At 40.3% G+C, this 13217-nt stretch overlaps 2 protein-coding genes across 4 annotated transcripts; one reads left to right on the top strand and one right to left on the bottom strand.

Moving 5' to 3' along the window:
• Window positions 1-258: 258 nt before the first annotated feature.
• Window positions 259-9003, bottom strand: Ctr1A (Copper transporter 1A). Of its 2 annotated transcripts, XM_011139422.3 has the most exons (5): window positions 8739-9001; window positions 2640-2897; window positions 2342-2574; window positions 2085-2114; window positions 259-1664 (listed from the first exon to the last, which is right to left on the bottom strand). In XM_011139422.3, the coding sequence occupies exons 2-5, from the start codon at window positions 2895-2897 to the stop codon at window positions 1463-1465; spliced, it is 723 nt and encodes a 240-aa protein (XP_011137724.1). In that variant the 5' UTR covers window positions 8739-9001; the 3' UTR covers window positions 259-1462. The 2 variants fall into 2 exon arrangements, with proteins under 2 accessions (XP_011137724.1, XP_011137725.1); XM_011139423.3 differs by lacking the exon at window positions 2085-2114 and having other exon boundaries at window positions 8739-9003.
• A 2123-nt stretch (window positions 9004-11126) lies between these two features.
• On the top strand, window positions 11127-12381 carry LOC105182182 (anaphase-promoting complex subunit 15). Of its 2 annotated transcripts, none has more exons than XM_025303154.1 (3): window positions 11127-11414; window positions 11495-11554; window positions 11965-12381. In XM_025303154.1, the coding sequence occupies exons 1-3, from the start codon at window positions 11283-11285 to the stop codon at window positions 12190-12192; spliced, it is 420 nt and encodes a 139-aa protein (XP_025158939.1). In that variant the 5' UTR covers window positions 11127-11282; the 3' UTR covers window positions 12193-12381. The 2 variants fall into 2 exon arrangements, with proteins under 2 accessions (XP_025158939.1, XP_011137723.1); XM_011139421.3 differs by having other exon boundaries at window positions 11135-11408; window positions 11965-12374.
• Window positions 12382-13217: the final 836 nt, after the last annotated feature.

The following is a 13217-nucleotide window of genomic DNA, read 5'->3' as shown; positions in this document are numbered from 1 at the left end:
GAATTTATAGTGAAACAATAGAGTGATAACGTGTTGGTTAAGGATGTTAAGTGCTACAAGACTAATCATATCAAGGTGCATTCACCTCGTAACTACTGCAACATTGACATCACTCTTACGAATAAGTCTCTATATGTGCAAGATCTCTATGAATTATTTTTTAAAGAATACTGATGCACACAAGAATCAAAAAAAAAAAAAAAAAAAAAAAAAGCGCGTGCCGATCGTTATTTATTATTTTTACATATACTTGGTGTATATTCGTTTGTAAGAAGATTGCAATGCTTGCTTCGACGAGTTTCAGAAAATAGTTGGTTTATCCTTGCGATTCGATCAATTTCCATCGGAGAGGAGAGTATCGTAATCTTTTTGCGACCGAATGTACACACGTACTTCTCTTACATGACCTATATAATATGTGTGTATGCCTTAAGATTTTATAATTCCGGGGGTCGCGATTTTGCAAGGAAAAATAAACATACACTGTGCTTGTTTAAAAAGCGCTTTCTATTCCTGTATAAATTGATTCTCGCCAATGTCATTTATCCCTCTTACGAAATTCTTATTATTCATTGAGCGAGCATTTTGTAAAAATATCGATATGAGATCTGACGATAATAATGAAGTAAGGTCAAGGATTTAACGAAGAGATTAGTAAATCGCAATTATAATATTCTCCTAATTTGTTCAGATTTCTTTTCAGTTTTCTGATATTTTGGCGAAGTTATATCGCGATTATTTTACAAATAATAATCACTTACGTCACAACATGTAATAATACCTTAACTTGTAACAATATACTGTAGTGATGTTTTTATACATGGGTTTTGTTTAACATACAATGGCACACTCTTTCCCAAACATTAAAAAGTTACCGAATGTAATGTGTAAGCGTCCAAAAAAAAAAAAAGTAAAAATAATATGAAATTGGGAAAAAGTGTGTACATTCATCGACACGTTTCTTACACGATATCTTAACAATATTTACAAGTTCAAACATACTACATTTATATACCAAGATTCAGGTATTCAGTGGAAGTTGAGACTTTGCAAAGTTACCTGCAAAGTTATTACTTCGTAATAACGTAATAACAGGTATAATTAGGCGAGGTGTAATTAGTTTCGATAGAAACTCATTTGCTGAAATTATTCGAGAATGACATTGAAATCAAAATCAAGTAATTAATACCGAGAAAGGCAAAGGGCAATAAAAGTCTAAGACTTAAAATCTAGAAACGGTTCTTTTTTCTTTTTGTTTTATGAATGTCATGTTATTCATATGATATATGAATGTCATAAATTTTATAAAGGCCAATTCTCTCCAAACACTTCTACTTGGTACGTAGAACGCGAAAAATGCGCTCTTAATTTCCTTATATTCTGTCGCATATAATTGTACGCGCTTTAATCTCGTACAAATGCAGTCTACACGAAATACCCAGTTGCAGTAATTTACTAAATGCTAATGGCAGTGTTCAGTAACGTCCACGATTACTGACTTTTTCCATCCAAACAGGAAGTAACCGATAGCGGCACCCAACACTACGGCGCAACACAGCCAGACATTGTACGTCATGAAGATCAACATCAGGAAGTAGGACAGGACTATTTGCACGATGTGCAGAAACGTTTGAAACAAATGCATCCATGACAGCATGGTCGGCCTGCACAGAACAATTTGGTTTCTTTTTTATATTGTTCGATGAAGTGGAAGAGAAATTACGAAATTTGTTTTACAGTTGCAGGTGTCTGTTACTTACAATAAATTATAGCTTTGTACAAAAACATGTTAATACCAAAGTAACAAGCAAAATATCTTTACATGCAGTTTTAAAATTATTACATAAATGATATAAGTCGAAAGAATACGAAGGAGTTTTATGGTGAAAGTATTTAGCATATTATCCGTATCTAAAAAACTACTAAATATTATAGTGAAGATATTTTAATTAACGTCAACAAACGTTGTTACAACTATTACTATTTACAAGGTACATTATAATCAATAGATAATATAAGCATTAGTGGAGAAAGTCCAATGTGAAAAGACGATATCAATATCTTATGATATTCTTATTACTTACGGTTGTTTATGGATTACTTCCCCAACCATACTAAAAAAGCAAATTTAACGATTAAGTTTATTTCTAATCTATCTGCGATCTATCGATCATATCTAGCGACTCCGCGAAAAGTGTTGCTTGTTCGTTTCGAAAAGTATTGATAATAAATCTCGTAAAAGCTGATACTTTCCTAAGAACTCTCTTACTAAGCTAAACGTGAGCCAAAACGTAAGAAGCAACGCTCTTTACAGAGAGAGGAATCATCAAGCCAAACTCACTGAACGACCCGGCTATCCTCAGCTACGACATTCTTCTCATTAGGCACCGTAACACTTCTATACTGCAGAGAGTTATACGTTTTCCAAAACAGATATTCTCGGTAATACTTGAGCCCTTCGTAGAGAGCCGCCATGATGATGATACCGATCATCGAACCCACGAGACCGCCGATCGACGTGATTCTCCAACTGTCGAACAGCACCGACTCACAGACACCGGTGTGAAAAGTCATCTGTGTGAGCAAATAGAAACGATGTGTTAACAGTACCAGGTATTCGATATCTTGATCATACGTACCGACATACCATGCCCATGCATATCCATGTCGTCACACGCATTGTTCATCGAGGAAACAACTTGATGCATGCTGTTGTGATCCATACTTCCATGGTCCATGCCACCGTGGTTCATACTGCTATGGTCCATGCCACCGTGGTTCATAGCGCTATGATCCATGCCAACGTGGTTCATATTTCCATGATCCATGTTCCCGTGATTCATACCTCCATGGTGCATGTCGTGATTCATATGTGCGTGAACTCCTGAAGTGTTCATCTGGAAAAACAGGAGGACAGTTGTTGACGTTTTTGCAAATTTCAAGATTAAGTTACCAAATCTCGTTATCACGAGTCCCACCCGAGATGTGTCACCATCGCGCAGCTCTTATTTGAGAACGATTAGATATCAGATTTCATTGGAATTAATGATCATCATTGAGAGAATTCTATAGCGCTTTGTTTGACATTTTGGTGTGATAGAAGGTGATCTGCACAGAATAAAAAAATTGGTTTCCTCTCAAATCGAGGATAACTCGAATGTAAATAAGTTGGCATATTCAAGGATTCACTAAAAATATCTGAGTCTGTATCAAAACGTTTCAGTTTATTATGACGTGGGAACAATTTACAAGAAATATGAATTTTTTTTCCAATGAATAAATGCGCTCGATATACATGTCGCTTTAAGGAAGTTTCTTAATTTTTCTAACAATATCAGCAACCGGAGTACGAGCAAACTTTTTTTAAAGATCGCAATAAAGATATTGAGATGAGTATTATGTCATCACGCTTATCTGTGACATTATATTGCTCCTTCAGACGTTGTGTGACAATATCTTCATCACGTATGAAATATGCAGCTACGTGTTACGTGACCGACATTGATGTAGTCACGTGTTATATTCACCTCTATACTTTTGATTTCTCAAGTTTTATTTTCGAAAAATAATCGAAGGAAATGATTCCAATTTTCTATGAAAATAATTTTCTATGAAAGTAAATAAACGAGAATGATAAGAGCGAGATCGCTTTTATTAATGTACAATTATTCAATATATAAGGAAATGTCGAAATGTTTTAAGGATTTTACCTTTTGAGGTTTTACCAGACGACATCCCTATCTCTATATTCGAATTATTACCGATTCTCAGAAAATCTTATCAATGCATGTATTCCAAGAGATTGGCAAGCGTGGCAAAGCGAGAAACTAAACGAGAAACTAATTAAGAAAAGTTGTAAAACGGGAAGTTCTAGGAAACTTTCGGCCGAGATAAGTTGATAATACCGTACGATATCGCAAAAATGTATCCCAGTTATGTGAATATTTTTAGCAATAATATCAATAAAACAATATAATGAGTTGGATACGCGGCATTACTATACACGCGCATAAGCACCTGTTGCACGAGTATCTTATTCATTAATCAATAAGAATTCCATCGAGGACATTCCGCTAATCTCTTCTTCATCGCCTCATGCAACTGTAATAATCTTAGTATAAGCGGAGGACAGCAGTTGGGTGGTTGTAGCATCTTATCGAGAGATAAAATTTTCAGCGCGATATAATTATTTGCAGTGCATTCGCGCGCAGATAAATAAATCCGTACAGCATTTCCTGAAAGTCGAGATCCGAATGTTAACTGGATATTCACACTCTCTATAATCGTCCCTATAAACAATATATAAAATCGTATGCTTGATATACAATAAAAATTAATATATAATAGAAAACTGATCTATTCCGTATTTGTATAAATTTTCTATCATAAATAAATAGAGATTGCTTCGGAAAAATGTAGATTTCTCCTTTGATAAAAGATCTGAAAGTATTGAAAAGAATCAGTTCAGTTTTGCTCGGAATACATTTGTGCCGATTCAGCGGCTTAGTTAGACGTGATTGGACCTTGAAATGGGAAGAAACGAGCTCCCAAACGTTGTCGATTCGGCAAGTAGAACAAAGGCGACTAAGAAAAACATAAACCGTAGTACGGCGTACTTTCTAAAGTAGATCGTCTCCGAAAGGATACAGTGTATCCACATTCCGTACTAATAGGAACGAATGAAAAATGAGTCGATTGTGTGATTGCATTCTGGTAGAACAAGATTTTAATTTTTTTACATTCCTAAAAGAGAGTCGACTGACGTGATGTGTGAATGCGATCTGGATTGAGAAACGAGAAACGATGAAGAGAAAGAAATATATAAATACATATATTGAATTTTTCTTGGATGTAGTAAAATTGTAATTTGCAGAAACAGAAAAATATTAATTGTATGAATAATGAAATGAAATATTTTGCTTTGATATTCAATATAGGTACATATTACCAAGTCATTAACGAATTACGATAAGATATTTTGATAAAAGAAAATATAAGGAAAAATACAAGTTTGCTTAAATGTAATCATTTTCTGTGGAACATTTTCTCTTCTTCTCTTCTTCTTTATATCACACGCTTCACACTTCCACTTTTTTTTCTCTTTTAGTTTATCATGATATTGTCACTTCGTACGACTACCGCGTCATTAATTTTAAATTGTTTTATTCAAGAACTCAGCATATGTAATTCACGTTTTGTTTGCCGATTGTTCGATTTCATGTTACTTCGTTTTCTGCAGATACACATCAGATGCGATTTTATAATTTATTTCGCTCTTCAATCTGTGCATTGACCTTGTTTCTTCTTTTATGACCTTTTAATTATCGAACCTTTATACATACACATACATTTAGGATACAGCAGAAACATACCTTGACTGCTTATTCGGAATTAAATGTTCGCGCAAATATTATCATTACGTATCTCTCTCGCATATACGTGTGCTTGTTTATGCGTCGTTTAGATAACGCATCTTATTCGTTTGTTTGAACAATTGTTCTGCACCTACTTTAGTTAATAAAAATATTCCAGAACACTGAGTAACCATGAATGTTAAGATTACGAGCGAGAAAAACTTCAATTCACAACGTGCGAATATGACGAACTACGATGTACATGAGATTGTCATGTATGTGCAACGGATATCACTTTAGAACTGTAACGCTACTGATAAGACGCGCCCATGAACTATCTCTTTATATCAAGAGCTCTTATCGATCGTTCGATTGAACATACGCGCGATTATTCGAAAGAATTACCGCAATACTATGTATTTATAAATAACCTGTGTATTTATAAATACCTCACAACAATGTAGCACGGTGATAACGAATGAAAATAAAATTAAAATTAACAATCGAGCAGTAAAATAAAAATTCTTCTGTACAAGGGACTAGATACCGTGGTATAGGTACGTAGTAAAGAAGTAATCGATCGAGCATTTTGGCGAAGAGTCTCTGAACGAAATGTTTCGTGCTGTCCGTTTAAAAGTAAAACCACGTAAATAGCAGATAAAGATACTTTGAAGAACGTTTTTAAAAAGCCGTTTTAATCACGCGCGCACGTAGCCGGTGTCAAACAAACCATTGTTCCGTAACGCTCCAACGAAACACGCGAATTGAACACGAGAATTAAATATTGTCGCCATGAGTGTACTTGTATCAATTCTTTCCTTTTTCCGGCGATTATCTCGTTCAGGTGACAACAAATTGTACAACGTGATCCGCAGAAGTGCACAGGATCTCTCAACTTTTACTTTCACAGCATGCTAAAACACTTTGATATTTTCGTTATAAAAATCCGAAACCCGGGAGATATTAGCGCTGTTAGAAGAGGTTGCGGTTGATAAAAGCGACTCATCATTAGCACAAACGTCACTGCGGAAACCGCGCGAACGATTGAAATCCGCGATAAGGAGAAACACCTTGGCAAACAAAACAGGAAGCACCAGTGGGTTCGGAAAAAGCAACGGAAAGAACAGTGATGTACAATTTCAACGTCTCGATAAAAGACGGGACGGAAATATGCAATGAAATGAGCAATGAAAAGAATGCATGCGATTTCGAGAATGTATTTTCCAGCGAATACTCGATGAAAAATACGCTCTTAACGCTCTCACGCGTGATCGCCGACGAATTTGCCGGGTGCTGCAGGAATCTAATATCGGAATACCGCGAGTTCCCCCTTAATGGGAAGTCTCGTATTAATAATATTCTCGGGAGCGAGGTGAGATCCCGATTATCGATTGCTCCTGGCAATAATTCATTCGCGGTGCATTCGCGGTGCAGCGCGAATAAATTCGCGCGAAGCAGACTGAGCGCGGACGTAATCTGAAAGTGTCGGAGAGGTCGTTGCATCGTGTGGATATGCCATTTACGGTAAAATCTCGTTTCAGCGAACACAGCGACCTTCAAACGTTCACCCGCGAACTAATTTTTATTAAAAATTAGCGATGGAATCTTTCAGCAAAAGTTCACTTTCTCTCGTCTTCTTAAAATATTCCAACACTCGAAGATACGTACCTTACTTGCGAAGCGAAACGTAATATAATGAAATCCCAATAAAGTGAAAATCTCGCCAAGAGGCAATGGACGATAAATAGCAATTATCACGGGTTTATTTACAGCCTCGAAGTCTGGAGATTCGCAGAAGAATTCTTTCATTTTTAAATGAATTTCTAATTGAAAACTGGTAGATATATATTTTGTAGGATTATAGAACTGGAAGGAACGCGTGGGTGAAAGGGAATATGTGGCAAACTTGGAATATTTTGTCAAGCGCATAACACGAGACTCTTGCTCAACTTCGCCAAGTAAATTTGCGATCGCGAGGGCGAGAGAACGACAGGCAGATATTAACGTAGACGGATAGCTAATTACACGATGTAGCACATGCTCGTGCCGAGTAAAAGAGAAAGAGAGAGAGTTTCTCGGTCGCACACGTTCTCATTCTCATATCGTCACGTTAAAGTTCGCTGCTATCGTCAGATAATGCAAATTCTCCGTCGAGGGTTGACGATATTGACTCCAATTGAATCAATGATGGTAAATCACTATTAATTAGCGCATCAGCGTGGGGTGGTGGAGAAGAGGCGTAAATATCCGCTGCGATCGCGTTGCACAAGCGCGATTATCGATAAGTATCAGCTTCCACACACGACGTGAAGGGGAAACACGGCGAATCTGTTTCGTTTTTCCGCTCGCGATCCAGTCGAAATGGCGGAGAAATTCAAGTGTACATTTATTCTCATCTTCAAGTGTACATTTACTCTCCACTCATACGCCATCCGTATCTTTGTCATCATTGTAACATATGTCGCACTCGACGAAGAGCGACTATATCCTTCGAAGGATAAGGATAGAAGGAGGAAATTCCGCGATGGGAAAATACTCGCGAAGAGTTGTGAAGCACTCGCGAAAAGATTGCGACTTCACGGTCAACAATTGCGATTGAGTAATCGGCAAGTTTCGTTGTCTTCTTCTAAACAACGGTTCTCACCGCAGTGCCGGTAGAGAGAAAAAGAGAGAGAGAGAGAGAGAGAGAGAGAGAGAGAGAGAGAGAGAGAGAGAGAGAGAGCGAGAGAGAGAGAGAGAGAGAGAGAGAGAGAGAGAGAGAGAGAGAGAGAGAGAGAGAGAGAGAGAGAATTCGATTAAGTCACGGTTGGCGTTAATCGATCCCTCATTTAAATATAGACGAATCGCATAAGCTCTACCATAAGGAGATCCAAGTACAAGGTGAATTTTTGTAACTTAAAAATTTTAACAATACAACCAACGACAATTTCTTTCGTAGAATCAAATTAGGTCTCGAAGATTGGTGGATTAATTTAACAAAAAGTAAAACATGTTCCACGGGCTAATTCACGGTATCAATTCACGAACTTTCTCCGCGAGAGACCCGCGCTGAGAGAGAAGGGGAGAAAGGGACCTGTTTAAAAAACGCGTGAAAGTCAGGGAAGATAACAATGCGAGGTCATGAATGATTAATATAACTGTCAATATGGTTGATCACTCTCGCTCTCGGTGATTAATCTGCGACAAGGAGATTCGTTTGCGACGGCTGCAAAGAAAGAGAAAAAGAGAGAGAGAGAGAGAGAGATAGAAAGAGAGAGAAAACCGCGGAGAGATTTCCCCAAGGCTAGATGAAATACACCGACGAGCGAAATCCTGCTGGATTCGTGCGGACGAAGCGGAAAATTAACACATCGCGTTACAGGAGCGTTGCCAAGAGTTGCTTACCTTTTGCGAACGAGGTTATGTCACGCCGTGCGACAGTCAGCGACGAAGTATGCGGAGTTGAGTGACGACGACGGTGGAACGAGGCGGGCGAACCGTTGCAGTTCTCTCCACTTCTCGTTCGTCTGAGCACGTTCACAGCAACAAACTGTCGCAGGTTCACCGATACACCGCGCGACTTTCACCACTTAGCCAACACCTCCCGGAGCAGCACCAACGAAGAACCGAGACTTCGGCCGCTCGAAAGAGCGATCCAATCAACACATGACATAAGGCGGTACTGTTTGTTTATGCGACCGCTTGGTGGCAGTAGCGACCGGCGTTGGTCAGGGTGCGAGGAACTCTCGAACCTTCCACGAGACAAACCTATTTGCTCCAAAAGTACCGTTTACATTTACATTTACATCATATTATTTGGACCATCAGTCATGATGATATTTAAATGATTGCTCTATTATACGGCTAACCTGGGATTTATCATGTCGGACGTTCATCGTACACGAACACATACGCATCTAATTATATTTCCGCAAGGTTGTATGTTTCCATCCGCACATCAGAGAGATAATTGCAGGCTGAAAGTAAATTTCTTGTTTCTCGCGAAACGAATCGAGAAATCGTCGCCAAGAGCTTGTCGAAGCGAAATTATTAGCGTGTTCTGGAGCGGTCCACAGTGCAATAATGAATTGCACTCTTTTGCAACGAGTAAACGCGCATTGTGATTGGCGGACTCGCTATGCAGTATCTCGATTTTCGGACTTCGAGATTCTCAATCGTTGCAACGTTCAGCCTTTTTGGCTGCGGATCGAGGAGCAGTAGCACGGGTTCGAATAGCTCTTCCTTTCATCTGTGATTTCGGTATGTTTACGTTAGTTTTACATGCGAATCTCTATCGGAAATGTTGAATAATAAATTTCGCACGTGCGGGACGATAAAATATCGTCCAACGACGGCCAAAGTAGACGAGTATCTCACGATATCGGTAGCACCGAGTGCTCGTAACCTAATAGCGACTCAAGCTTCGACTTGCCGACCGTTATGTTCTCGATTCACCGTAATTTCGCGTACGAAATGTTGCTCGAAAATGTTAAGGGAAAGCCCTGTGCGCTCATTACGACAGATTCTCGTTAAGAAATCATAAGGGCAGTTAGCCGCGCAACGGTCATCAGTGTATCGTCTGAAGTATCGCGCGTATCAAGATACTTCGAGGTTCTCAACCATTTAGTTCAGTCGGTTACGGACAGATCGCATCGATATGTATTTTCGGAAAGCCGTCCCACGCTTGTTAGACTTGCTCCTGAGGGGTTTCGCTCGCGAGTTTTCGTCGGAAGTACCGAAAGTAAGTTTTGTACATTTGGGAGGGTAAAATATCATCAAACTATATCGCGATACGAGCGGTCGGGACTGCCGAACTAAAGGTCATTCTACAATACGTGTCGTAAGTTGTAAGCCGTAAGAACTGACCAATTATAGCCGATTATTTTTGTAATAATCGACTGTGATTCGCCAATTCTTACGGCTTACAACTTACGACACGTATTGTAGAATGACCTGAAGTGTCGCGAGTCCGTCACATAATGGCGGTTCGCTGTTCAAATTCTCGACCTTTGTACTTCCGGTCTACCGCGGAGGAGTCGCATGCACGAAATGTCGTCGAAAATGAATTTCGCGAATATTGTGATCAAATATCCGTAACGCCATGCGTTACGATATGAGTCGTCGGAAATATTGAGTAAAATATCGCGCGTCCATGTGTAATTTGAGATTCGATTTGTCAAGGACAAGTCTCGCGAGTAAGGTCGTCGGGAGTGCTGAAAGTAAGTTTCATGTGTGAAATATTGCCGGGAGTGTCGAAACTAAATTTCGTGACAAAACATCGGTAAATATCGCCGGTAACAAACATGTCACAATTGGAAGAAAATTGCCAACCATTTGTCGCATCATGGAAATTTGGCATTCGAATCGCTTTATTTTCGATTTGCCGGACGGAAAATCGGTAAGTACCAATGCAACAATAATTAGCAAGATGTTTGCGAATCGAATGCCCCACTTGCAAATTTTGAATTGAAGCGTTCGTTCATACAAAGGAAAGTAAGGGTAATATAAAATACATCGTAGATATAACTCTGGAAAAATGTAACTTTGCCTAATTTATATTATATGTTACGCACATGTACATACACTTGATGCACTGCATTATCGGCTACCCGATCTAACCGACACTTGAAGAAATGATAATATCGACGCTCTGCGTTATCGTTAGAGTCAAGAATTTTTATGTAACTGCACCTATAGATGACACTGTGCAGCAGTGTCGTTCCAATGCTTTCTCTTTCGACGTATGGATTTTTCGATAGCATTATCTCACTCTTTCTGGTGCTCTCGCTCGCTCTCAAACTCGAGCATTCGTCTATCTCACTCGAGTGAGCACATGGTGCGCGCGCATCACTCACTCAGCTGTTAAGCTTCCAAGTGTCAAGACAACGCGGATCTCAAGACTGTGACAGTGTCGAGTTTGTCCCACACACGTTTACGTTACCACTTGTTATGGCAATTAGGCCGTTGTGGCCCGATTTACGACCACGAGCGACGGACCCGTTGTGGTTTAACGCGGATCGACCGTGCGACGACGAGAGCGAAGTCGCCGCGCTCGAGGCGGAACATCAAGCGTGGGTAAGTGTACGTGCTTTCATACATGAATAATCATGCATTCAAAACGCGTATCAGTTCCGTTATGTTATTCTCGTATTTTCTTCCAGGCAGACTTTGTCCAGGTGCAGGGCTGCGACAACATTCCGATCGGGAAAACAGTGAGCGACGTGAGTTAACCTAATTCTCCAACCTAACTTAACCTAACCTAACTGGTGCGACCGATGCGTTTCCTGCGAATTTGTCGGACTCTCGTCTCGGATTAATTTGCATTTGTCCTCTCGGTTCTGGTAATTTCGAGAGAAGATATATTTTGATTTATAATGTAAACATAAAATTATCATCTTGACGAATCGCGCCACCGCGTGACTTCAACATGCACACAGTCGCATCTTTTATCATCAGTCGAATATTACCATCGGTATCGTTCGAAACGACTGGCGCAAATAATTTTCGTAATTGTTTATAATATTTTCAAACATTCGAATCAACATACTTTTATCGTAAGTCACGGATATTACACGGAGGGACAATATATGTTAATTAACAACGATTTTATCGGCGCGTGTGAAAAATCCAGTTTAGAGGATCAGAGGAGGACGAAGAGGAGGAAGAAGAGGAAGAGGGCGAAGGCGAGGAAGAGGACGAGTCAGACACCCACGAGGAGGAAGAAGAGGAGCTTGACGAGATCGACATGGAAGTGAGTTACACCTCTCATCATCCGCAGAGATCCAGCCCGACGGATCTGGTGAGCCCACCCGTGTCCATCAGGATGGTCAATGCGACGAATATAACTCGTTACCCATAGCTACGCTTTACGTTTGTACAGTTGACAACTAAATAAACCTCCATGTGCCTGTAGAAATATCTTTAATCGCAAGTCTCATATATCAACAAATCTCGATGTCTTTGTCACAATACTTTTTAGGCTCTTATCTCTAGCATCTACATTGGTAAAGTAATTTATTTAATAAAGTTATTGTTATTATTTATGTCAATTATATCGCAATGCAAATATATAAAAATTTACTTATTTCTCCATTCTCGATCGTTTCTTCGGCCGCCGTAGAGCGCCGCTTATCTCGATCGCCCTTATTTCGCAAAAATCTATCTTCTTCTTCCGTCGACTTCATCGTTCGGCGAACGGTCAGTATTTTGAAATCAACCGTCCGCTCGGCGGTGCTTAGGCTTACTTGGGTCAAGAACCCGGCGACGTGCGATCGGCTAAGCCGATGTCGAGCTAAGCGGTGCAAATTCCATCCGTGACGCTGGAAATCGCTCGACCAGCGAATTCGACGTCGTCGCGGCAGTCTGGGGCGCGGAAAGCCTCCTCTCTCTCTCTCTCTCTCTCTCTCTCTCTCTCTCTCTCTCTCTCTCTCTCTCTCTCTCTCTCTCTCTCTCTCTCTCTCTCTCTCTCTCTCGTCCAGGCTGGAAACAGTCGACAGAGTGGTACCGCGGACAGTAATGTCTTCATTCCTACGTACGTCGAGAGCCTCTTTCGAGGAGAAGAGCGACTTGCCGCGCTCTGTCCAGAGCACTCGAACAAAAGGGCCCGCCGGCCGTCCTTTTCCCTTTCCTTCGCGATCCCCTGTCTTTCTTTCTCTTCTCTTCTTTCTCCTCTCCTCTTTCTCTCTGGCTTTCCCTCTCCCTCTCCCTCTTTCTCTCCAGTTTCTTTGGAACGGACCGGCGGAGTCGGTACCCCGCCTTGCTCTTTCTCTCGCTCTTTCTCTCGCTCTCGCGAAGGGCCGTGGAACCGCGTCGTGCTCGACCGGGACACTCTCAGTACGCTCCCCGTGTACCCACCTCTACTAGGTGTAAGTACACGCGAGAATG

This window comes from Harpegnathos saltator, unplaced genomic scaffold (genome assembly GCF_003227715.2).
Source record: "Harpegnathos saltator strain DR-91 unplaced genomic scaffold, Hsal_v8.6 scaffold534, whole genome shotgun sequence".
Classification (NCBI taxonomy): Eukaryota; Metazoa; Arthropoda; class Insecta; order Hymenoptera; family Formicidae; genus Harpegnathos; species Harpegnathos saltator.
Note: the sequence above shows the minus strand (reverse complement) of the source record. Positions and strands in the feature narration are given on the sequence as shown.

Coding starts and splice junctions, on each gene's coding strand:
- Ctr1A (XM_011139422.3), bottom strand. CDS start 2,897: ATGAACACTTCAGGAGTTCACGCACATATGAATCACGACATGCACCAT. Junction 2,575..2,639: donor TGCATGGGCATGGTATGTCG/GTACGTATGATC, acceptor TTGCTCACACAG/ATGACTTTTCACACCGGTGT. Junction 1,665..2,084: donor GAAGTAATCCATAAACAACC/GTAAGTAATAAG, acceptor TGTTCTGTGCAG/GCCGACCATGCTGTCATGGA.
- LOC105182182 (XM_025303154.1), top strand. CDS start 11,283: ATGGCAATTAGGCCGTTGTGGCCCGATTTACGACCACGAGCGACGGAC. Junction 11,415..11,494: donor AACATCAAGCGTGGGTAAGT/GTACGTGCTTTC, acceptor ATTTTCTTCCAG/GCAGACTTTGTCCAGGTGCA. Junction 11,555..11,964: donor TCGGGAAAACAGTGAGCGAC/GTGAGTTAACCT, acceptor TGAAAAATCCAG/TTTAGAGGATCAGAGGAGGA.